The 25,699-nt window shown below is 35.2% G+C and overlaps 1 protein-coding gene across 3 annotated transcripts in view; it reads left to right on the forward strand.

The window, feature by feature from the left end:
• ZNF521 (zinc finger protein 521) overlaps nucleotides 1–25,699 on the forward strand; it is a 294,256-nt gene that overhangs the window by 150,185 nt on the left and 118,372 nt on the right. For 2 of the 3 annotated variants that reach the window (XM_021673901.2, XM_021673903.2), the window contains one exon: nucleotides 10,672–10,756. In XM_021673901.2, coding sequence (XP_021529576.1) covers nucleotides 10,672–10,756 — 85 coding nt within the window. The remainder of the gene's footprint in view (nucleotides 1–10,671; nucleotides 10,757–25,699) is intronic. The other variant, XM_021673902.2, reaches the window with a different exon arrangement.

Consider the following 25,699-nt stretch of genomic DNA (forward strand, 5'->3'; position numbering starts at 1 on the left):
CAGCCTAGGTGATACAGTGAGACTGTCTCAAAAAAAAAACAGAAAACAAACAAATACAAAAAAAAAAAAAAAGAAGACAGAGCCTTCTACCTAGCCTTAAAGAACTTATAGCAATTTAGGAGATAGATCAGTTTTATTGAAATTCTGATGCAGTGTATAAATAAATGATAAGAGAATTGAAATAAACTCATTATTTAAAATGAGATAAAAAGTTTGTCTTTATTTATGATGACTTTTTATTAAATGATACCAAGTGCTAATAAAGAGTTAATGAACCAATCTAAGTTAACTTGTTTTTAGGACAGAAACTATATATTTAGGAAAGTATTTCTTAATGAATTCTAAAATACTTTATTCTGCCTGACAAATTTTTTTTCCTGGTTGATGATGGGATTACAAGTCATACTACCAGCCTTCTGGATGGGGTCTGTCTGGGTACGTGATGTGATTTAATGGTGATGCAGTGCACTTACTTACTGTTGCTACTCCTTCACCCCTCCAACCGTCCATCCTTGATATCTACCAGCCATAGCTCCTTATTTTGGTAACAGTGAAACAAAAAGGAAGTTTCAATGCTTTTTAATGTAAACAAACAGATGATCAGAATAATTGATGAGGAAAATAGGCCCTAATTTTGTGTAACTCCAGATTTTGACTTCTCCTTCTCAGGTTTATGTTTCTAAAAGAGTGATTATTTAAACCCATGTTCTCCCACCGTCAATGTCTTACCTTTCTTGAATGATATGAACATTTACAAAACGGTCAATGCAAGAAGTTACCTAGAATTTACTATGAATTATAAATCTCTTCAAATAGGAACTAACAAAATATTATAGCAATGAGTAACAAGAGACAAATTCCTTGTCCTAGCTCAAAAAGAATTAGCACATGCTCTGGTGATTTCTTTTTTTAACTTTCACTACAGCATCAGTTTATTCTGTGTTAGTCATCCTCTTCCAATTCACTGATTTGTGGTGCTGTGTAAGGTGGTAGGGAGTTTTGCAGGCAGAAATAGACCAGTCTTAGGTAGTACCTCATGAATGTAGGTGATGGATGTAGAATGACTCATTTGATTGTCCATTCAGCAGTGAGGAAACAAAATGTATTGACTGCCTACTCTGTGGACAACACTCTAGGAGATTTTATTCAGGTAAATTTTTTTATGGCATAGAAATAAACAGCCACTGAACCCATAACATTGAAATCATCTAGATGAAGATACCTTACCTGGGAGGTCTCAGTGGACTATGTAGGGAGGGACATGAGTTGGGTCCCTTGGAAGAGACTCTAAAATGTGAATGAGGAGAGTAAACCTAATAAAGCTTCTCTCTCCCTGGGAAACTCAGACACAGTTTTTTCAGCGTCTAATGTAAGACATCAATTTCAAGTGTGTAGAAAGACAAATTTTGAAGAAAATTTGTTAGGAGACAATTTTGAACTTAAATTATTTGTTTTTCTTTATTAACTTTAAACTTAAACATTATTCTTAGAAACAAGATGACTCTTTATTCATGAACTTCAAGGTAGTAAATTCTTTCCACGAGATGTGTTTGGTACGATCCATGGAAGTGACTTCAACTTTAACACTGAGTTTTGTGTTTTAATGGATACTTGTTAGATTTTTCTGAAGACTCCACTCAATTGTTTCCTGGTTTTTGATTACTGGGGATATCTTTGAAAATAAATTCTTTTTTTCGAGATGGAGTTTCGCTCTTGTTGCCCAGGCTAGAGTGCAATGGCATGATCTTGGCTCACCGCAACCTCTGCCTCCCGGATTCAAGCGATTCTCCTGCCTCAGCCTCCTGAGTAGCTGGGATTATAGGCATGCACCACTGTGCCCAGCTAATTTTGTATTTTTGATAGAGACAGGATTTCACCATGTTGGTCAGGCTTTTCTCGAACTCCCAACCTCAGGTGATGTGCTACCTTGGCCTCCCAAAGTGCTAGGATTACAGGCGTGAGCCACCATGCCCAGCCAATAAATATTTTAATACTATTTTATCTAATATTTAAACAGAATTCAATAAAAGATTTTAAAAATTGCTCAACTTTTTTACTCCTTGATTACAAACTTAGTAGTAGCTTAAATTTGTATCTTCATGGAGTTTAGGGTTTTATTTGTAAAAAAAAAATTGTATTAGGTCATTCTTACGTTGCTATAAAGAAATACTTGAGACTGGGTAATTTGAAAAGTGGCATAATTGACCCACAGTTCTGCAGCACTGGCACCTGCTCCACTTCTTGAGAAGCCTTACGGAGCTTTTACTTATGCAGCAAGGAAAGCAGGAGCAGGCGTCCCCCATGGGAAGAAAGGGAGCAAGAGAGAGTGGCGGGGAGGTGGCACACACTTTTAAGTGGCCAGATCTCATGGGAACTCACTCACTGTGGCAGAGACAGCACCAAGCCATGAAGAGATACACCTCCATGACCCAAATACCTCCCACCAGGGGCCACTTTCAGCATTGGGAATTGCAATTCAACATGAGCTTTGGATGAGACAAATATCCAAACTATATCAATAAATATGCTTAATTAAATATTTTTTCTCCCTGGTACTATAAAAATTGCAACTCTGTCATTAAAGTATCTGTGTCCAGGTTCATTATCAACTAGGTTTTTTCGTTTCTCTTCTTTTTCCTGTTAGTCAGTTGGCCAGAAGCAATCTTCTTTAACTCTGGTTCTATTCTGAATTGTCGTCCTTATTCCCCACCAACTTGGCTGGCATGCAGTAGATGAGGTCTCACTCAGTCTGTCCTCCAGGCTGGAGTGCAGTGGCATGGTCACAGCTCTGCAGCATCAAACTCCTGGGCTCTAGTTATCCTCCTGACTCAGTCTCCCTACATAGAACTACAGGCGCAAGCTACTACACCTAATTTTTAAATTTGTTGTGGAGATGGGGTCTCGGCTACATGCATTGCCCAGACTAGTCTCAAACTCCTGGATTCAAGTGATCCTGTCACCTCTGCCTCCCAAAATGCTGGGATTATAGGCATGAGCCACCACACCAGGCCTCATAACAGTTTCAAACCCAAGAAAATTATTCCCATTTTAGACCTTAGATCAAGTCCTGTCTCTCCCAGGGAATTTTTTCTAACTCTTCCAGACCATATTAATCTGTCACTCTCTGACACCTTCTGTCTTCTCTTTGCAGTACACCAAAGTAGGCACTTGGTCCTGAACTGCTTTACCATGTCATTTAGACAAAATACTTAAAACTGTTTGAAGTTTGTGTATTTTATTTCCCCAATTATATTGTAATGCCTTGAGCTTAGGAATCACAGTTAATATCTCTTGGTTGTTGAGGTGTTGCCATGTGCCAGGCATCGTGTAAAGTATCACATGGATTTTATCTCAGGACATTAACCACCACTGTAAGACAATAGTATCCTTTTAACTATCACAAGAATACAAATTAGAATATTGATACATTTATTTTTCAATGAATTATTTGGGCTTTTCATCAGTAGTGGCTTTCATTACATTTCTACCATTTTTTTCCTCTTTCTTCAGTGACTTATTTTCATACAAATTCAGAATTACTTAGAAAATGACTAGGCTAAATTAGTAGAATGTCTGAGTTATTGAGCATTTGTGGAAAGCTGCTGGCTTATTACTTTCACTCACATAGAGTATCCATTTGCTTGCCAACAAAGTACTGGTGCTGCTGCTCCAAAATATATATTGCATTTGTAATTAATATATTCATTCTTGGAATGATAATATATATTGCTATAACAGCTTTTTCATTATAGCTAGCTTGAACCTTTTTATACGTTCTTACCTCTTCTCCCTTCCCATACTCCCAACCTTGTCACCAACGTGTGATTTTCTTGGTGTTATTAGTTGTCTCTTGGCATCCATGGGGAATTGGTTCCATGATGCCCTGTGGATGCTCAAGTCCCTTATAAAAACACCTACATGCTCCCATATACTTAAATGATCTCTAGATTACTTGCGATACTGAATACAATATAAATGCTATGTAAATAGCTGTCATAATGTATTGGTTTTTTATTTGATTTTTCTTATGGTATTATAGTATTATTTTTTCAAATTTTTCAACCAGAGGTTGATTGCAGATGCAAAATCCACAAATATGGAGGGCCAACTAATTTTTAAAGCTTTATTTAATAAACATTTGTTTAACCTTTGTTAATTGTCATGAAATTTAAATTAGTGGATTTGAGTTGAAAGAAATTTTAATGTAGTTCCAAAGTCCACTTAAAAAGGTGAAAACTACTAACCTTTGACAAACATCTTTGTTGTGCCAGAGAGTTTATATCATATTTTATTCCGTCCCCATAATAACCTGGCAAGTAGAGTAATACAGGCAGTAAATAGTACCTTTAGTAAATAAGTAAGCATTAAAATTTACTATTTATTGCTGGCATGCTACATGGTAGGCACGATACCAAGCATTTTTATATAATTCTCACTTTTCATATCAACTCGATAAGTCTGATTATTTTTTCACTTGCAGAGAAGGAAACTCAGGGTCATTTAATGATTTATCACATAACTAACCATACAGCTAGTTAGTATTACAGAAAGGAAATTCAAATATTCTTTCCTACTAAAGACTGCTGGATATATTTGGGATGAATACTTTATAGCATCATTGTACAATATCCTGATTTCAGGGTTGTGACCAAAACTGACACTGGTCCTTCCTTGAAAGCCTTGAATTAGAGGGAGCTGAGAGCTATGGGACATCTGGAAAAATGGCTCTGTAACTTCAGCTTAGATGTTCCAAACATAGAGCAAGTCAAGTCCAAAACAATTCTTCATCTTTGAGATCTAGAAACCCAACAAGGAAACCAAATGATTATTAAGGCTGAAGCCAGGGGTCTGCTAAACATTTTCCAGCAATAGAAAGTGATAATTAGGGTTTAATGCCTATGGGACAAATCCACACCCACTATTTGAAGCACGGCTTGGGAGGAACTTTCTTGTTCACAGCAAGAGACTGAGAAAAAATAGTTTTGTTGACCACTACCAGGAACTAGGTTTCTTACCTGGAGGATCGAAGGAGTAGGAAGAAAGACACAGTTTTGTGACATAAAACTGAATTAGCCCTGTGTTGCCTTTGTGGGTTACCTTGCAATGTTTCTGTATCCCTGCAGCACAGCAGATAGTCAGGAAATGCCCCTCTAAGACCCAGCTTGGGTACAGTAGCCTGGGATGCCCTAGTAGAACCAACAGGAAAACTACTGAAAAGGGAGTAATGAGCACATAGAAAAAAAAAAAAATCACTACAAATAGGCTTTCAACCAAGATTCCAAAGTGTGTGAATGAATCAAACACTAGTAAAGCAGAAAAAAGAACAAGAAGAAATTAATTATTTTGAACAGTCTGACAAAGACTTTGAAATAACTATGTTTAAAAGCTCAGTAAGATAAATGAAAGTATAATTTCCACTGAAAAGAGTGACAAATTATGAAGCAAATCCAAGCAGAAGTAAAACAAGAGCACTTGAATGTTTAAAACCAGAAATGTTGGAAATGAAAAATAGTCATTTTAAATAAAAGCTTTCCTAGATAGGATAAAACTCTAGACTGGTCAGTAGTGAAGAGAGAATCAGTGTTTTATGAGAGTGCAGAGAAGATGATCTAGATCAGAACATGAGGAAACAAATGGATTCTTAAAATATGAATGAAAGAGCAGTTAAAATACACGGAGGATAGACTGAGAGGCTCCAATTTGTGTCTAATAAGGATCCTGATAGAAGTGAATGGAGAGTGTCTTAAGCAGACTTAATAACTGAGTGATTTTAATCACTGAAAATTTTAAGAATTGAGGACATACATGAGATCTCAAATTGGTATTATTTTTGTATTGAGCAAGACAAACATAAATGTACAGTTTAAAACATAACAAAACACTGCAGAACATTGAGAACAAAGGGAAAATCTTGAAATAGACTAAGGGAATTTGAAGAGCCCATTCTATTCTGTGAATCTTAGTCAAGGGTCTGAGATTGGGAGCCTATGGCTAACATGGCTACAGACAGTTCCTTCACTCTCATAAGTTACTTTTCCTATCATTCCTGGCATTGTCAAAGACCAAAGCACTACTTAATTATATGGAAAGACTTCTTTTGAAATGCACCTAAAATGTAATTATAAATTTACCTGCAGATGACCAGAGTATAAACTGTGTTAAAGTCCAGTGTATGAAAGACAGTAGAATCCTGTCTTGGTTATGGTGTTAACAACCTGTATGACTTTGGCCAAGTCACTTAATTAATCCATAAATGAGGATAATAATCCCTCCTTTACCTACTCTTACAGGATTGTTTCAAGGGATTTTTTTTAAATACAAGTTTTTTATAGACTGTATGAAACAATTTATAAAATTATTATTATTTTATTATACAAATGAATGTGAGCTATGGTTCCTGACTTCTTAAAGTTTATACACTAGATTTGTGTTAAAAAATCCACATGACCCCAATACCATTATCACATCTAGAAAAGGTAACAGTAACTTACCGATAGCATCTAATATCAGCTGATAGTGAGATTGAAATCTAAATTATTCTCAATTGCCTGAAAAGCCTTTTTATAGCTGTTTCCTCCCCCTTCCCCCAAATCATGACCCACACATTACATTTACTTAAGTCTTTTTCAGTCTCTTTCAGCTCTCCACTTTTTTCCCATGACAATAGGCCATTTCTTCTGAAGAATATTCTGGATTTGAAGGTTTTTTTCCCCCTTATAGTAATAGTTGTTCCCCTTTTCGAAGACAACAGGCCATTTCTCTAAAGAATATTCTGGATTTGCATTTTTATAGTAATATTTGTTCGCGTATCCCTGTATTTACTGAAAACTGGATTGTTAGGCCTAAAGACTTAATTAGATTCAAGTATCCTTTTTAGATAAGATACTATATTGTGATGTATATTTCATATTGCAACTCATAAAGAGGCATGCAGTGTCAGGTCACTTCCATTCTTAGTGATATTAAGCTAAATAGTCTGGTTAGAGTGATTACCATCAGCTAAATTTATTGTAAAGATAAATCTTTCTCTTTGCAGTGATCACAGGATGAAATTTGAGTATCTCAGAATAACCTTTCCTCTACTAGTTTCAGCATCCATTAATGATTATCCTGAACCATTTTATTTGGCATTGCAAAATGGTGAATATCTAATTTTATCATCCCTTCTGCTGTCATTCTTCTATAAAGAAAAGCTTTCACTCATCAAACAGGCACGACCTACACTTCCTCCTAAAAAATGCAAGGTGCTTCTGACCCTTTCATTGTAAATTTTCAGAAAAAGAAATTGATGTAATAGTCACCTCCAATGGTAGCAACTTAATTTTTTTTTTTTCTGTTTTTGAGGATTACTGTGTGCACTGATATTTTTAATCCTTTCAGTATTTTGGTAAAAGAAATCAAAGCAGTTTGATTTCCACAAAGTGTAAGTTTTAATAATTATCATTTCAACTTTTAAAATTTGATAAGACTAAATGTGGAGTCTACGTCCTAATGGATGGAATGGAGGGGAAGAGGGTTAATCAGAATAATTTTTAAAAACTATATATTATTAAGCATCTCTAATCATTTTTTTTTAATTTATGAGATGTTCTTTTTAAAAAGTCTCTGAGTACTTTAACCAGAGGGTAACTGAAAACAAGAATGTCAAAAAGGCACATTTAAATTGTTCTCAAAATCAATCAAAAATAATGAGGTGCTGGGAAAAAGTTGTATCCTTGATAATTACATCTATCAGTATCAGAAAACAAAAGAGAACAATCAGGAAATGACAATCCCACTCCCAAGTAGCACATTTAAAAAGGCTAATGAAAAAAAAAGTCTCTTTTAAAAATGTACTAAATTAGCATTTCAAGTAAATTGACAACTTAAGCGTTGATAAAGGCCAATCTGGGGCCCAAACAATGGAAGTTCTGTTTCTACTTTTATCTGCTTTTAAAAGAAATTATCTCACTTGACTTTTTTTGTTGTCTTTTATATAAATGTAAGTAATTGTCCTAAGGGAGGTGACAGTCCTCATGTACTCTGCAAGGGTCAGATCACACCTGGAGTATCGAGCTTCGTTTGGAGTTCTATTTCTTAAAACATTGACTTGGAGGTAGGTAAACAGGATGGGAGGTAATTCCAAGTATTTCTTACATTGTGCCCCTATGTTCAGTCTGAAAAGGGGCTAATGTAATTGTCATATTAGACAATGGATTCAACCTCTTCTTTGTAGCACCAGAACTTAGAGTTAGGGCCAATGGGTGAAAATAGCAGAAAAGCAGATTTGGGTCTAGAATCAGGAAGAATTCTCTCATAATTTTAGCCATAGAGAGGTGCAATAAATTTACCAACAAGGGAATGAGATCCCCAAGGCTGACACTGTTCAGAGGTTATAATTCCTGTACTTAAAGATGGTGGACAGGTGTACAGAGGTCTCTCAAATATTTTGTGAAGAATCTATAATTATAATGAGAGATGCTTTAAAGGTCATTTAACATTACCATTTTAAAAATTGAGGGTAAAAAGGAATTTTACATCATGGCTTTAGAAAGAAAACCCTTAACACATCCCAGTTTGCGTATCGTTGCTTTGTATTGGGGAAATGTGAAAAATATGGTGAAGCAGAGTTCAAGCTTCAGTATTTTAAAATCATGGTTCATTGTTTTTGATCACAATAAATTCTTATCTAGCCATAAATTTAGGAGCTTATAGATAAGACTATGGCTTTGTTAATAAAAAATATAGCATTTTAGACACTGTTTTATGAGTGGAGAGAATTAATATTTGAATTATCAGTAGTGGCAAAAGCATTTTCATTCAATAATAAAAGAAAACTTACATGTGTCAGTTCATTTTGAAGATAGTAGTAAGTGCTGGTATTTTATTATTTTGGCTTTTCAAGTGATTTTATTCTTTATTATTAGACTAGGAAAAAAAACCCTGGTATATTCTGCCAAGATATTCATCAGTCATCATTTTTGGAGACAGTTTTCGACATATTGTATGTTTTACTGTGCTAACAAGAGAAAAGACTAGCCATTAAGTTTATGTTTCTTTGTTTTTCAGCAAGGTCACATATCAGGAATAATGCTAGAAGTATGCTAATAAACAATATATAATGTAGGTCATCAGGGAGTAAGAAATATTTTCTAACTAGTTCTAAAGGGAAATATTGTTAAAAAAGGGATAGATGTTATTTACGTAACACATGTTGCTCTATATGTCACCATCAAAAGCATCTTGTAAACAGCTCAGTGTAGTAAATCTTCCTTGGTGATTGTCAGGGTGTTTGAAGTCCGTGTTAGATTTAGATTCAGCACATTCAGTTTGCGATATGCCTAAGGTACAAAGACCATCAGATTATTTAAACAGCTTCCAATGGAAATATGCCTGTACTTCCGTAGTTTACAAGGAATATTGTCCACTGTTGCAGAAGAAAATACTATGTTAAATTACAATTATTAGGAAAAAATTATATTAATGCCATTTATAATTTTAAATCTCAAATGAATTATGCCAAATGTTTGTGCTTAACTTTGATTCTGTTAAGTTCTAAAGAACCTCAGTTCCTTAAAATTAATTGTAATTTACAGGCTGGTACTTCCTTATTAACACCATTAGTAAAACAGTTTTAGATGACTTCAAATGAAATGATAATTCTGTAAAAATGTCATTTATGTGATTTTTACAAATGTAATTTTCTTATGTTTGGGAAATTTTAAAAGTGGATTATTTTCATAAGGGTTTATTTTGTATTCCAACATGGTTTTTAATTACAAATATTAAATTTCATCAAAAAGGAATTTATGTAAGTATGTGTTCTGGAAAACACAACTAATACTCTATTTATTGAGTTCATCTAATAAGTACTAGAACTTAATAATGAAGATGTAAAATCGTAATGGCTGCTTTATGATTCAGAAATCAGAGAGCCTACTAGCATTTAGAATCGAAAGAACGTATTTCTCTTCCCAGCTGTACGGCACCATGACATTAGGCAAATCTTTCTATTTCTCTGGGCCTCCGTTTCTTCATTTATGCTATAAGAATTATAATAAAAATCTTGTTCTATCTACTTCACAGGACTGTTTCATAAAATGATAAAATAGTGTTAGAATGTTCATTATTATATTATTTACAGGATGAAGTATATATTTAAATGCTATCACTTAGCAACTTCTAAAACATCATTTAAATTGTAGAATTTAGCTAAAAATTATACAGTCTCTAAGTATTTTAGCTAGAATTCGTGAATCTTAACTTATTAGCCCTTTTATTTTTGGATATCTAGAAGCAACACCCCAGTTATTTTGGTCAGCATGATTTTGTGCCTGATCTTCAAAGACATTGGTTTCCGAAACTCTGTAGATTTTTTTTTAATACTTCTGTTTTTTAAAAACTGTATTTCTGTAATACTTCTGGTTTCAAAAACCTTTTGTTATTGAGTTTAGAGATCTTTAAAATATATTATGCCATAATTATGTGCTTCTGTTTCTTCTAAATGTCTGCAACTGAAAATATAGTGTTGGAATCAAGCCATAAGGTCTAAGTAAGGAATTGGCCCTGTAGTTTAGTTTGTTGGTCAGCAACGTTGGTAAGACCAGCATCTCAGAAAAATGTGTATTTAAAACAAAGAAACAATTTAAAGTCCATGTATCTAAGTAACTCTGTTTATACTTGTTTTCTCAGAAGAAGACCTATCAGTGCATCAAGTGTCAGATGGTTTTCTACAATGAATGGGATATTCAGGTTCATGTTGCAAATCACATGATTGGTGAGTGACACTCTAAACCTTATTACAGAAAGATGTTTCTTCTACTTGTGTATATCATCATTAAACAGAGTTAAAGATGAATTAATTGTTCAACCATCAATGGTTTTCCTCAGCATGATTGATTTTTTTTTATTTCCATTATTAGTCCTGATAAGATATTAGCACATTTTATTTTCTGCAAGGGCTAGTTTAGACTTCTGCAGAGGATTATATATTTACTACCAGTCAAAACACAGGTGATTAACAAATTAAACTTCTAATCATTTTTGCATTATTGAAAACTAACAGGAATGGTTAATGAACTGGATGTTAGCTTTCCATAGAGTTTTAGACGGGTTTTAATTTCAGAAGTTATTATGGTAATGGCACTGCTGTGTGTTGCTTAAGCATCTTTGTATCAGAATCTAAAGTATGAGTTTTTGTGATAGGGAAACATAAATAATTTAAATAGCCATAAAATAGTTTTATATGTATGGTTTCAACAGCCTGGATATAATCATGATCATAAAGATCATGTAAAGAATTCTGTAATCCTTTTTTATTCCCCAGCAAATTTTTCATAGGTTTTTATAAAAGTGTTTTGAGGAAAGATTTCTGAAGTCAATCCAGGCCAGTGTTTTTAGGATTTTGCATTTATCACATGGGCTAAAACCAAAAGGATATTTTGTAAACTTACTCGTATTGTCCCATTATTTCTTAATTCCTCATGGGTTACTGACTATGCTTTTTAATTTGATAAGCACTTAGTAATAACAGTAAATGTTTTACCAGCCAATTAAACTTTATCAAGCAGATCATTTTTCTACTAGTAAAATGACAATTGCTATTACTTTATGCTATTTTTGTTACTCATTTGTGTTTTTCATACTATGAGTTTTTTATTTCATACTCACTTCATGGTATTTCATAATACCATAAGTAAATATAATGTAATATTTAAAAAGTTAAATTAACCTCATACTCTCCTATTATAAAATTCTGTAAGACAGGAAAGAAAATTCAACATTTTAGACTATGAACTTGTTTTCAGGGGAAACAAGTTTTCTTGTATACTAATTAGAAATATTCTAAGAATGCTTAGTGGAAAGTTGCTCACACCTGTCATTACTGATCATTAAAGCTCTAACAAAACTTCCATTTTTTAATATAAATTAATGAAGATAAATTCAAAAGCGTGTTGGAAAATTGATAATTTTTCGATAGGACTTTATAGTTTTCAAATGGCAGGTCTTTAGGGGGGTTGTTGCTTATAAATGACTAAGAGCTTATTTGTGCAAAATGGAACTTATGCAAAGCAGCTAAAATATCGATCAATTTATCTCTATAATTTCCAGATTTAAGTACTAGTATTATTAGTGATTTCTCATATATTAAATAGCATATTCTTCAATGTGACAGTAGCATTGACAACTTTTATGAGTAATTAGAAGATAATGGCAACATGTAAGGGAGATCCAAATGTTTCCTTGCAATTCCCTTTTGTTTGAGATTGTGAAAAATACCTTATATAAACTTTTAAAACTGCTTTTTAGTGGAGAGGAGCAGGTGTTAGAAAAAAATGAATTCCTGCCAAAATGATAAATGTTAATATTTCCCGTCTGTTTCTTGAGTAGGCTGTGTTGGTGGCAGTCATTCATGATTCTTCCTCATGCTCCACTTTTAGATAGGCTTGAATGAGAGCAGTTCTTAGAAGTTTGCAGTTTACGGGAAACTCAGTGAAATTTTGTGATTATGCTTCTCATGAGCTCTGTTCAATGTAAACTTATTTTTGTTTCTGGATTTATTATTTATCCCAGCACTCAGATGAATATGTTGAATATATTTTCACCGCAATGTTAATATTCTTTTGCACATTTAGAATTTAAATGGAATGTTCAGCACAACAGAACTTTTTGATTTTCTAATTTTAGTATCATTTTCATATAAACATTAATCAGTTTGTTCTGTCTTCTCTTTAAATTGCCTTATATCATTCCTATTTGTATTTATTTTATATTCCTTGCATCATTAGTGCTTTCCCAAGGCTTTTTACCTTCTACCTTATAGTGGATTAATAAGACACTCACCTCTTGGAACTTGAGCATTTAACAATTCACCTTTCATCAGAGAAGCACATTCCATTCCTTTTCACAGAGGGTCTAGTACTTTAATATTCATGCCATTTTTAATAATAAAAATATGTAAGTCTCTTGCACTGAGGCCTAAACAAATGAGTAGCATACATTTAATTGTTGTATGTGTTGACCATGCTTCCAAGTCCTTTCACCCCATTCGCGCTGTTAGTATCTAGAGAGAGAGAATGTAAAAAGAAAGGGAGTCACAAAGGCTAAGATACCCCTTTTTAAAATTCCAATATGCTATTTAGTCTTTCAAATGAGGCAGACAGTGTTATTTTGTTGGCTAAAATAACTCCATTGAGGGTAGGTATTTTTAGGCTGTGTATCTGTGTGTGTTTTTTGTCTAATCAAAAAATAATCTCAACTAGACATTTAGTAGGGGAAGGCGGATTAGAGACTATCTGAAAAGCCTCTTACTCCTTTTGTTAAGAGGGTATATAGTGTTTTTGCGTATTTTGTTTTACATTTCAATCAGTGTAGAGGAAGGATTATGTCACCTGATGGAAAACAAGATCTACAGATGACCTGATGAGGTGTAACTTGCAATTCCATCTTTCCCCAAGTCATTTGTATTTGCTTCTATGTGGCACATACGTTTTTGTGCAATCTCAGTGTCAGGCAACCTCCGTGCATCTTTCTGGATGTGCTGGTCTTAGGCTGTTGGCCAGGGACATTTGTGAAAGGGAAACCATCAATGTTTCTACCAGGTACATACCAGAGGTGCTCTTCTTAAGTGCAGTTTTACAGCAAGGTGTGGACACATGGTCTGAGTTGCGAGAATAATTACTCGATAAAAATGCACTAGGGAATTGACTTATGTCTATTAAGAAAAAAAAGAAAATCTCCCTGTCCACCACATTTCAGTAAGAAATCAGACCAGTGCCTATTCAGGGGTTTCTTTTCTTCTTCACATGCGCACAAAAAGAGCTACAAAACATTTTAACAGTTTTCCTGGGGAAAAGATTTCTCTCTTTTAAGATGTGTGCCAATGAGAAAATTTTTCCTGTCTTCCTTTGTTCATTTCACATAGTTTATGTTGGCTTTTGACCTGAGAATACAACAAGAAACCATTGTGTATTAGATGCTTTAATTTCCAATTCATTCTTCTATTTTCTATCAGCATAGTAAATAATTATTGTTATTTTCCTCTTTGAGCTTTCTGTTATTATTATTATTCTTTGGTATGAATTAGCACAAATAGAGATGAAACCAGAGAATTTAAATGTGTTTAACCCAGCAAAGGGATTGCCTCATATAAAATTATGAGGCTCAACAGTGTAGAGTAAATTTGTAAGTGCTCTGAATAAAGGGCTGTTAGGCATGGGATAATATAAAGAGATGACATTGCCAAGAACTATTTATGAGAAGCTTAATTTTTTCACTCTGATAATTCTTGACCAATAATTACCAGCCTCTAATTATCTATTTTAGTTAGAAAGAAATTTCGATCACTATGGAGGTTGGCATTGCAACTAGCGCATAAATCCCTAAAGAGGCAAATGTGTTCCAAACAGCCACAAACAACTGTCTCATGAAACATAGTGAGCAAATTGCGAGCGGCTGGTGGTAGACAACCAGCAGTACAACTCACCATCGAAGGCCAGTCAGCCTGACAAAGGAATGATCAAAGGGGAGAAATACCATTATCCTTGGAATTGATTACAATAGTTACAGGCTTTGGAGGACAAGTAGTCAGGGTATAGCTATGGCCATTTCCAGCTCTCCCTTTCAAAGTTTATGGATAGGGAGTATGAAGGGAATAGGTACAAACCATTCACCTAAGGATTATTTTTTAAAATATACTTAGAAATTCTTACTTAAAGTTTCATTTTTTTCCATATGATTAGAAAGACCAGAGTTATGATGGCAAAATTGTGTCTACATGTCAGAATACCCCATTTTGTAGAAGATAGAAAAATTCAGAAATAGTCAGTAATAAACATGTCCTAGATAGATCCAGTGTGATGTTAAAGCATTTTGGAGAAGCAAATATATGTATCCCTTAGAAAAGCAGAACTAGAATTTGGGACTGTAAAGCATAGCTAGTAAGAGAACACTGATGCAAAGATACTGACTTTTTATTTACATCTCTAATAAATACTCGGTACTTTATAGATAATCATGATTTTCAAAAGACCAGGAAAAGATTAAGCTCTTCTACAGCACGTGTGGGAAGATATGCACTCTATGTGTTGTGTTACCCGTGATATATATCACTGATGTCAAGGCATAAAGAATGAATGAATCCATTTTGAACAGTGTGGTGAAATTTTAGTCTGTTCTTGTGGCAGGTGGCATCCATACATTCTGCAATTTGTTTGGTGCCCAAGGTCGCAAATGGCATTCTTTTCCTTTCACTTCTTTAGTGGGTGTTACTATGTAACGAATCTTCATTATGGTTTTGTGACATTCAGTATCACCTCCGAAGCAGTTCAGCTTGAGTGCACTTGCTTTAGAGTAGACTAAAACCAGTATTTTGAAGTCTATAGTAGTTTTGGATTTTTTTAAGGGAAAATATCCAAATATATGGATCTTTGCATAGGAAGAGAAAAGTCTATGTTGCCGTTTAAACTCTTTTGCTTTCATTGACTGTTTTCAAAAGAATGAATAGAAATGGATCAAAAATAATGCCTATATGTGCGGGTATACATATGTGTTTGTAATCTCCATGCTGTCCTAAGAAGCTCAAAATAATTGGGATTTTTTGAAACCTTGATTTCCATTTATTCTAAATGAGAAGATGACTGAACCCTTTTTAAAAAAATGATCTTTATTTGATTGATTACAAAATTCAGAGAACTAAGAAACAAGCATTTGGTGTTAAATATGATAAAATACTGGTTTATTTCATCAAGAGCTGGATTAAAAAAGATGAAATCTGGGCAGTTTAATGGTAACAGAAAGCTACCCTCATGTGGGCAATGCTGGCTTATTTGGAAAGCCCATAAAGGGTTTCTACATGGACCATACAAAAGGGATACTTTCTCTTTAATAGCCATCTGTACAGGAGAGATGAGAAGTGGGCCAGGTCATCTCTCCTCAGCTGTCATGATATTAACGTAGGTAATGGAGCAAGCTGGGCGTTCTGCTGGGTGTTGTTTTTCATAGATGTTCATCGATTTACACAGATAATTCTATTTATTTCTTAGAGTTGGTCCAAGTGAACCAGGCAGAATAACAAACACCAAAGCATTTCAAATGACTTTATCTTTGTTTATAACGTAACTTTTGTCTAAAAAATGGTGTCACACCTACTGTGCAGATGGCTGCATGATTTGTAAACCAGCCAAAACATTTAAACAAATGTGTGATCTGGGGATAGATTAAATAAAGGATAAAATGGAGTGTGGGCCACAAATTCTAATAATCAGATGATTTTAAGTTGTGTGCAGTGTGGAGCGATGGTCACAGAGATAGCAGGGAACGCTTGCCAATGACAGCAAGGTGCCTTATAGATCTCAGGATGGAGCCTGTGGCCTGGTAGGCCTCAGTTTGAGAACCGCACATTTGCTGTACAGCTGGCAGCTCTGTATGGGGACATCAGATAAAACTTATGTAAAATGAAGTGTTATTGCTTAGAATGAAATTGTTCAGAGAGGGAATTTGCAGACAGTAACTGAAAACAGAATTCATGGTACCAATGAAGCAGACTGTAAATATGAAGAGGGTTTAATTATCTGCACAATTTAGCAAAAATTCAAGATGTATTTAGAAAGGACATACGCAGGCATAAATATAACATAGCTGTACTGCTTCCCGAGTGCAAAGAGGGGCCACAGGAACTTACCAAGGCTCCATTTGATCAGCCTTCCTAAAAACAAGGACAATTCAAAGGAAACTCAAAGAAAAAAATGACTTTTTGGAGGAAGGCAGTTTTTAAGAGCTCATCTTGATTATTTGGATTTGCATTTCTTAAGAAACTTGGGATGAAAATCTTCAGGTCATTCAATTTCAGGGTTAAGCTATTAAAAGACAAATCATGTGTTTTAGCTTGTGTCTAACAGCTTTGATTTACAAGAATAAAAAATACTGGCAGTTAGTGTACTTTTTAATTTATAAACCCCAAAGATAGCCTGCTAGACATTTCTTATGTTGTTAATTTTCTGTGAGGCTGAGGATTGTGGCTGAGCCCATAGATGGAAGATTCGGTGTCTTATTACTCTTTAGAACACACTGCCCCTAACGGGGTCTCAGAAAAATGTTCTCAAAGACAATTACTGGATGCCGGCCTGTCTTCCTAGGCTCGATACAGAGACGCTAGGAAGAGAGGCCCTACCAGTTGGGTAGGGCCATGTAACTGGCTGACATACAATGGTGGGGCTTCTGACCCTCATTTTGTCCCCACCTTTGACTTCCTGTAGAATGTACCACTAATGTATTGGTTTTTCACTCACTCTTTGATATGTTCATTATCAGATGTGGGTATCTGTTTCTGAATGAGGGCTGCAAATCATTTCTAAATGGAGGGCACAAAAAGTCATCAGCAATACCTAAAACAATATAGATTCCTGCACACACACCCTTGCCCATGCACACACATGGATCGTGACCTATTTCCACAGAATCAGTTTGCACACATCAAAGGAAAGTCTCTGATGACCTATTTCCATAGGTTATTTCCTAGTTTCAGGGCCATTAATAGTAGTAAACAAAGGAAAGGGAGCCAATATGGAGAGTGGGTGTCAAACTTCAGCTGCTCATATTGTTGCATTTGGTGAGCTGATGGGGTTTCGTAGGTCACCTTTAGAATTATGCCTATGACAGCAGTAGCTACCTGCCAAGATTGCAAGGTATCTCACAGCTCTCAGGATGGCGCCTGTGGCCCGGTAGGCCTCAGTTGGAGGGGTACACATTTGCTGTACAGCTGGCAGCTCTGTATGGGGCAGCCGTGTGGGCTGTTAGGGAGCTGGAAAGGAGACAAGCATGAAATTTCTTCTAACCCCAACTCTGTTTTTCTGTACTGTTGGCTGCTTCTCAGTTCCTTGACAAAAAAACCAATCAGGCACCCTTTAATCCGCCTGTGATTACCACTGGTATAAAAAGAGAAGCATAATGAGGAAAAATGCCTCGTTTTGTTGCCTTCAAAAGCCAACAAATTGGAGTTAACTTGACAGGAAGTGGCTTAATAATTAGATTATTTATTTATTCCTGACACATATCCCCCTGTTACTAGTCTCAGGAGACCCTGTAGATGGTACGATTTTCAAGCTGCCATTACTTCGCTGTCTTCTGTGAACAAAGAAGCTACTGTCTATCAGTCAATTAAATGCAGTCTTTAAGCAGAGGCTGCGAAGTCCTCAATGGAGAGAGCCCTGGGACATTGTGGCTGATGATTCCTTTCTCTGTACTGTACATCACACTCTCAACTGCAGTCCCCACAGAGATGGAATAAAGTCATGCATTAAAATATCACTTGTTGATTTGTTTGCTAATGAAGAGCCATTGAAATGTTTGTGTATTTCTATTGCAAAATTGTTGATAAAAGGGCCTGCTTGCCGGCATATTTTAAGTCCATCTGCTGTGAGTGCTTATTTAAGAGTTATTAAAATTAAAGTCAACAAACAACAGAATAAAAAAAAAGACTGAGATAACAAGCGTTTTCTTACCATTTACATCAAATTAAATGAATCAAGGCAGGAGAAATTGGGAAATGGTGTCATTTAAGTCCATGCTTACATTGCATTAATTCAAACACCTTTTTTCTTTGACATAAAAATGTAAGTCTTTTTCAGAGTTTTTGGGAGCTACATCTTTTAGATGATTTAGAGATTATGATCTCTCTTCATTCTTTGAGAAAATAATGTTCTTAGAAATTTTACTTTTTTCTTTAAGATGAGTGGCATTTTTCTAGTGATTTATCTAACTGAGCGAGCACTTGTACACGTTTTTCCACAGAGCATAGTGAGGCTTTTTAAACCAAACTAATAAAACACCTGTGAGATGTACATATCAGATGTAATCTTGCAGCCACATGGAACATGCAGAAGGATGACTTTTTCGCTCCATTTGTTCTTCTTCATGTTTTTTCTTTTTTTTTTTTTTTTTAGCATGACTTTATTTCCATTTACGTAAGTGGTGGGTTTTTAATCTCTTAATTCATCAACTTAGTACCATAGAGTGTTTACTGTGTATAAAGCAAGTCTTTGCTGGAGTTCTCTGGGCTTCCATTAATTGGCTTTATATTTTAAGAGTACATCTGTTATTGAGCTGAAGGTCTAGAGGTGGAAGACTTGGATAATATTCTGACAGCTCTCTGATGAAATATTTAGCTATGGCTCTGTTATTTAAAGGCATAAATTTGGAATATTAAACAGAGGCCACTGAACTTTGAAAAGAGTTCCTTCTTTTCATCAGAATTTGTAAAGAGTAAGTAAGGTTTTAACTATGGTTTTCATGATTATCTGACAACAGGCTGTAAAGAATTAATTCAAGCCATCATCAGATGGCTGTATTTCTTATTTCTACCCTGTTATTCCAAGTCATTTTGTTAGAAAAAGCTTAGATACTCGGAGGTGTTCTATAATAGAAAATGAATTTGAAACCCTTTCATTAATTGGTGATTAATATATTTCAGGATTAGTTTAAGCAGGGCTCTACCTCCTGCCCAGTCAAGTATGTTCTGGTTAATATCCAATTATCTGCACCTTCGTAGTTATTATGTCTTAATATTTCGGATATGATAACCAGAAACTTGAGAGTAATGCTAATGAGAAGCATAGAGCAAGAATTAACCAATGACATACTCAATGATCCTTGGTGAGGAGAGAATCTCTTTCTTTCCCTTAACACATTGCCTCGGCATCTTTTGAGCACTGACTGAAAAGTAAGACTTTCAATTACAGCAGGCAAAAATTAGAAAAATCAGTCGTTCTCTCTTTTCAGTCATATTAACCTGAATTTGCAGTGTTACGTTTACCTAAAAACATTGTTTCAGTTCATTTTATGGAGGATAAAAATAGAAAACAGAGAGCCTGTTTATATTTTCCAAACAGGGAACATCTCATATTCTTTATCTTTTCCTTTTAGCAAAGCCACAAGTTGTTAAACTCTCAAAGGATGTTTTAATCCAGATTAATTTGGGATCCCCTTAATATTTCACTAAGGAAACACTTTTTCCTGCTGCCTTTTCTTCTCTTTCTCTCCAAATTTATCACCATGATGCATTCAGGTTTCACCTCTATTTATTTTTTTTTACAGGTCAATTCACTTTTGAACAATCTGACTTAGCTCCCATAACAGTGCCAGCTAGGGTGGGATGCGCTGCTTCTAACCATGTAGCTTTAAATAGTGACTTTGTGCATTGCCCCTTTATATGCTGTATTGTAATGAAGCAACATCAGTAAATTGCAGTGAAGGGTGATTGTTGCACAGGGATGACAACTACACCTTAGGGTCCATTTGCACCAGATTATTCTTTTTATTGTTATTATTACTTCCCATCTTCTTTACTCTCTTGCTGCCGAACTTGCTGTTGGCCACCGGTGCAACACAGAGGGGATCTTGAGGAACACTGCAGATATCATTTTTTTCTCTTATGCACATACCGATCTCCATTCAGTTCCAAAACCACACACCCTGGGTGGTTTTGCAGTTCTTTACTGGTGCTTCTTTAATTTGTTGACTTCATTTATAAATGTCTCTCATCTTCATCTTCTTAAAAGAACAAATTTACTATAAATAACAGAGACACATTTCTTTTCACCCATTTTGTGTAGATATTATAAATCTGTAGTCAAAATGATCAACTATTGCCCATCCTAATTTGTCCCTCTCCCTAGAGAGGTTTAATAATTTATTTTAAAATAGAGGTCTAGATGGGATTACTTCTTAAAGAAAAGATTTGGATTTTCAATATCTTTTTAGGTTTCCGTAAGACATAGATAAAGTCATAATGAATATTGTATACACTACTTGTTTTCTTTACAAAATAGCCTGTTTCCTGCTCCTGCCCAACTGGTTTTACCCAGTAACTAATAGCAAAATAATGTGGATTGAAGTCAGAGATCCTGCACTGTTATTGAAAAGAATCGTGAACAAGCTTTAACCAAGGGATAATTAGATGTGTATTTGAGGGAACTGTTACTCCTTTTGTTGTCATAATTTTAGTACCTGTGTCCATTCGTTTTTTTCAAGTTGTTAGTGCAGCTGTTGTTTTGTTTTTCTGTCTCTGAGGCTGGGCTATGGCGCAGCATTCAAACTAAAATCTAGGATTAGAACTGACACACCTTCAATTGAACTATCAAGTCTTTTAAAACTGCTTGGCCAGTGACGCCAGTCCCACGCTATTCAACCGCACATACTTCCGATTGTGGGCCAAAGAGCATTGATTTTTAGCTGTCATTTCTAGTGCCCATACTGTAGAATTGAAATTTAAACCTTAATCCACTCAGTAATGCAATTAATTTTTAATGTGCAGTAATACTAATTGAAATAGCCTGAATTTAGTAAGTCACCACAAGACATTTTCAAAAGCAAGAGTCTCCACTGAGAACTAGGAGGACAGATAATCATTGTTACAGTGTTTACAGAATAAATGTGCACTCTGCAGGCCTCTGTAGAAAGGGGGTTTTCTTTAAATTAGTCTATATTATATCTCTTCAAGAAGAGAAATACATTGTCAAAGAGAATTCCTACTTTCTACCTACTGTAACAGTTAAAATATTCTTTTAACTTATTTAAAAGGCACAATTTAAGTTAGAAATATCTTAATGTACACAAAATAATATTCACCCATTTTTTTTAAATAAGCAGTTTTGAGTAGGTGCAAATGAATCACCTGCCAGTAAGGTCATGGTCAAGCAAGAGTCTCAGTGGGTAATCTCATTATATAATATGTATTTGAGATATTATTTCCAGATTCGATTAATATATGTGCTTTATCAGTTGTCTATAAATCCGTTGCCTTGTTCTGATGTATTTTTGAACCAAAAAATATACCCTCCCCTATCTATTTCAAAGCTCTGTTCCTTTAGCTTTTACATGTTTTTTCAAAATGGCCTTTTAAATGTTTTGTGAGGCTCTTTTTTTTCCCCTAGCCATGGTAAAGCAAATTTTGAACAGTAAAATCAAATAGGTTTTCAGTCATTTCTACACTAAAAAGGTTCTCTAACCACATTTATCTGCTAGTAAATGAGGACTTTTTAAAATGCATCAGTTCTGCTGATGAATGGGCTTGCGGAGTGTTTCAAATGAGCACCAGCATTAAGTTGAAGAAGGCAAACCCTGTATATCATGCTTTCATGGCTCTCACATTATAGTATTTAATAAGCTGATAGTGCTGTTAAATATTTAGTAAAGGTTTCCTTATAACCCTACCATCTATTCAAATGGGATTTTAAGACATTTTTGCAGCGCGTAAGTAAAAATGATGCTGGAGAATTGGAGGCAGTTGTAGCATGGCTTATTTTCTAAATGAAGTGTAGGGTAACGTGGTACCAATGAGTTCAGCAGATTCACACCTACAGAATACCTCAACCCAATTTACATTCTTTGGATTAAGGGTTCAAACTGGCTTTCATTTTGTCACTAAGTCAAAGTGCTTTTAGCATGAATTATATGGAGTACTAACTAGACATTATAGCATGTTAGTAAGAAGACCTAAATTGTGATTATTTTAAGCTGTCCTAACATCAGTTAAGCTTTATAATAAATATTTTCTTTTTTTTTCCTACAGAGTAGGGGAAGGGGAAGAGAGAGAGATGAGGGAAAATAAATTTATGGTCCATTCATAGCATATTATCAAGTCAAATTGGGGTATAGTATATTGAATCTTTTCAGCCTTTAATTTGGGTATGCTGGAGAAAATAATGAGTATTAGACAGATATTGTTGTACACATGGATATAATACATAATGGATCATCTTTATCAGTTTTTTCTTACACTATTTGATAGTTATCCAAATAACAATAATTATTCTTTTAATCTGGAATGAAAATTGGTATCTAGGAGCCTTATGCAAAAATACTGCTAGTAAATACTATGCTGACTTCATGACTGCCATCATATTGATAGGTTTGAATTCACATTTAAACCTTTCTATGCTTAACAGTATAATTAGTTTTGAAAGTGTAAAGATAAAGACTGGTCGTTTGTTCAGATTTGTATGAAATGTGTGTTTGGTTCTTCTAGAATCTTATTTGCTAGACGCTAATTTTCCTCCTATTCTGTATGCAGCCAGTGACCACAGTATTCATTCAAACTACACAGAGACATGCCTCATCTGTAAAACCCGGCTTACTGATCTTATTTGCTATTTGTATTCTCCTAAGAAGAAACATAGGATTCATTATGGTGCAGTGGAAGTACATTTTGTTTTGAGATTATGTATATCACATATATGTTCATACCAAGAATTTCATAATAAAGAATGAATAAAGGAGATAGCTTTAGGTATACATGAAGGAGAGGGGAAGGAAAGCGAAATGGGCATCACATATGGGTGTGTTTAATATGCAATGCTTGATGTATGTTGACCCCAGGTTACAAGAGTAGAAAATCCCATTTTCCAGCTTGTTTCAAATATAGTAAAAATGCTGCTTCAGTTGCTTTATGCTACTCACATTGGGGAAGGTGCTTATACTGTGATAATTATCATCAAGGAATATTAATGCGTTCAGCATTTGTAACCCAAAAACTCATTATAGCTTAAGCTGTGCATCATCTGTGAAGAGAGAACTTTGCCAGAATTTGCTCTTCACAGGGGTTGCCTCCTGCTTGCTGCGGAGTGGTCAGAGTACTGCAAGAGGTCACTTAGGCTATTTTTGAAAGCTGAAGTTTTGCAATTTTGAATCAGTACCTTCTGTCCAAAGAGCATATCATTCTTGCTTCAAAATGTCCTTCTTCTAATTAAATGCATGGTAAAGTGCAAATAATAATAATAATAAATAAGAGGTAACTGTATCTCATTATGTAGAATTCAAGAAGGTCAGCACATGTATTCCATATCAAGATAATTGAAGTATTGGTGTCTTCTCTTCTGTCATGGAGCAAAGGGATTCATTTACACCAGTTTCCTTAATGCAGGTGCCCTTGAGTTTCAGAGAGAAATGCCCCCACTGGGACTCCACATTACAGCCCTCTGGCTGGAAATTGTGTAAATAAGACTGTGGGGTCAGCCTTCCTTTTTGGGCACCAGCCTCTGTAATTAGTCTGTGACAGTCTTTTATATGAGCCTAAACTGTTCCTGGGATCATTCCTCATACATCTAAGACATCTATCTAATGCGTAGTAGATATTTTTACATGTATGTTTAAAATCATTCCCTAGTGGGAAATTGACTCGATGGGAACTAGAATCTCTGGGTGTGTTAAGAATCCTCTAACTTCATCTGATCAAAATAGCCGGTTAGGCAGCTCCATTATAAATTATAGGTGGTTGGTTTCCTAAGAACATTGTGCCCTCACCTGTAGTGGGGCAGTTTGTTGAAAGAGAGCTGTGTGTCTGTGATGTTTTTACGTGATTAAATCCCATTATTTTCCCCCCACTGATCCATTGCTTGTCATTTCCCATAAGTAACATTGCTCCATGCTGCATGTTATGGTTTGTGTAGGCCAGGCAGAGAGCACTAATACTCTGTTCTATCAGGCTGTCTGGCATTGCAGGACTGCTATGTTTCTGAGGTCAAATTGTGAACCTGGCCTTGCTCCTGGGAGGACTAGAAAAATATGTTTCATAACTTTCCATAGACCTAAGCGAAGAGGAAGAAGGAACAACATGAAGCCCATAGGCTCAGTTTAGATGAGCTGAAAGGTTGGAATTTGTCAAGCGGGGAGGCTGACCGTTGTGTGGGAGGCTTCCTTACTGTGAGGAATCACTGCCGTGGGTGCAGAATCCGTCCTGGCTGAGGCCTTTGGGGGATAGGGTAATCATTCAAATAGCCCAGCAGGCATAGACACACAAGCTGATAATCTGGAGTAAGCCTGCTGAAATAGAAATTTACTTACCTGTTAAAATCACTTACATGAAGGAATACTGATAGAATGAATATGTGAATTCAGGACAGATACTGTAGGCTGCTTCACTGAAAGTAATTTGTGCTGTGGTTGTTGTTGTTTTGAATGGGGCAGAACCTTTATTTTATGCAGCAGAGCACTAATGCCACAAAATGGATGGATTTCCTGAACCAGAGACAGGTTCTCAATCGTTTTGGGCTGGAGTGCTGGCAGCATGGTGGAGAAATACAGTAGCAGCAGATCTTCTGTAAGGATGTAAACTTAATAATCTTTATGAATTTTGAGTAACTCATAACTCCACTTTCTCACCCAAAGAAGCATTATGAAAAGATTGCTTCTAAATCCTTCAGACAGTCTCTGCACTTATGATAGATGCCATCCTCTTTACCTTGAGGCATTGGAAATAAATGTGGGTTTTTTTTTTTTTTTTTTGCAAGAGATAAAAACGTATACTTTAGAAGGAGCAAATTGTATTTTCATGTTTTAAGTTCACTATTTGCACTTGATGTGGTGAGATCCAAATGTGAAAAGAATTGCTTTTGACATTATTTCTGTGTCTCCTGTATCCCAGAACCATGCATTATTATGTTGAAAGTACCATCACATGGGATAAATGTGATGTTGGAAACCTGGCAATAGTATGTATAATATTGCATTCTGTGTCCAGGGTGCTTAGGATAATTGTACTTCTTTAGTTACTAAAACAATTTAACTTACCTTATTAAGGACACATTGGCTGAAACTACATGAGCATGTGTCTTTTAAGGAAAAATTATAACCTTTCAAGTGTTATGGGTTTGTTTGGGGGCAAAAAAGGGCTTTCGTTTCTAAATGAAAAGGTTATTTTAACTTTCTCTAATAGTCTGTTTTACAT

Source organism: Aotus nancymaae, unplaced genomic scaffold, assembly GCF_030222135.1.
Source record: "Aotus nancymaae isolate 86718 unplaced genomic scaffold, 86718_ANA_hifiasm-v0.15.2.pri h1tg000020l, whole genome shotgun sequence".
Taxonomy (NCBI): Eukaryota; Metazoa; Chordata; class Mammalia; order Primates; family Aotidae; genus Aotus; species Aotus nancymaae.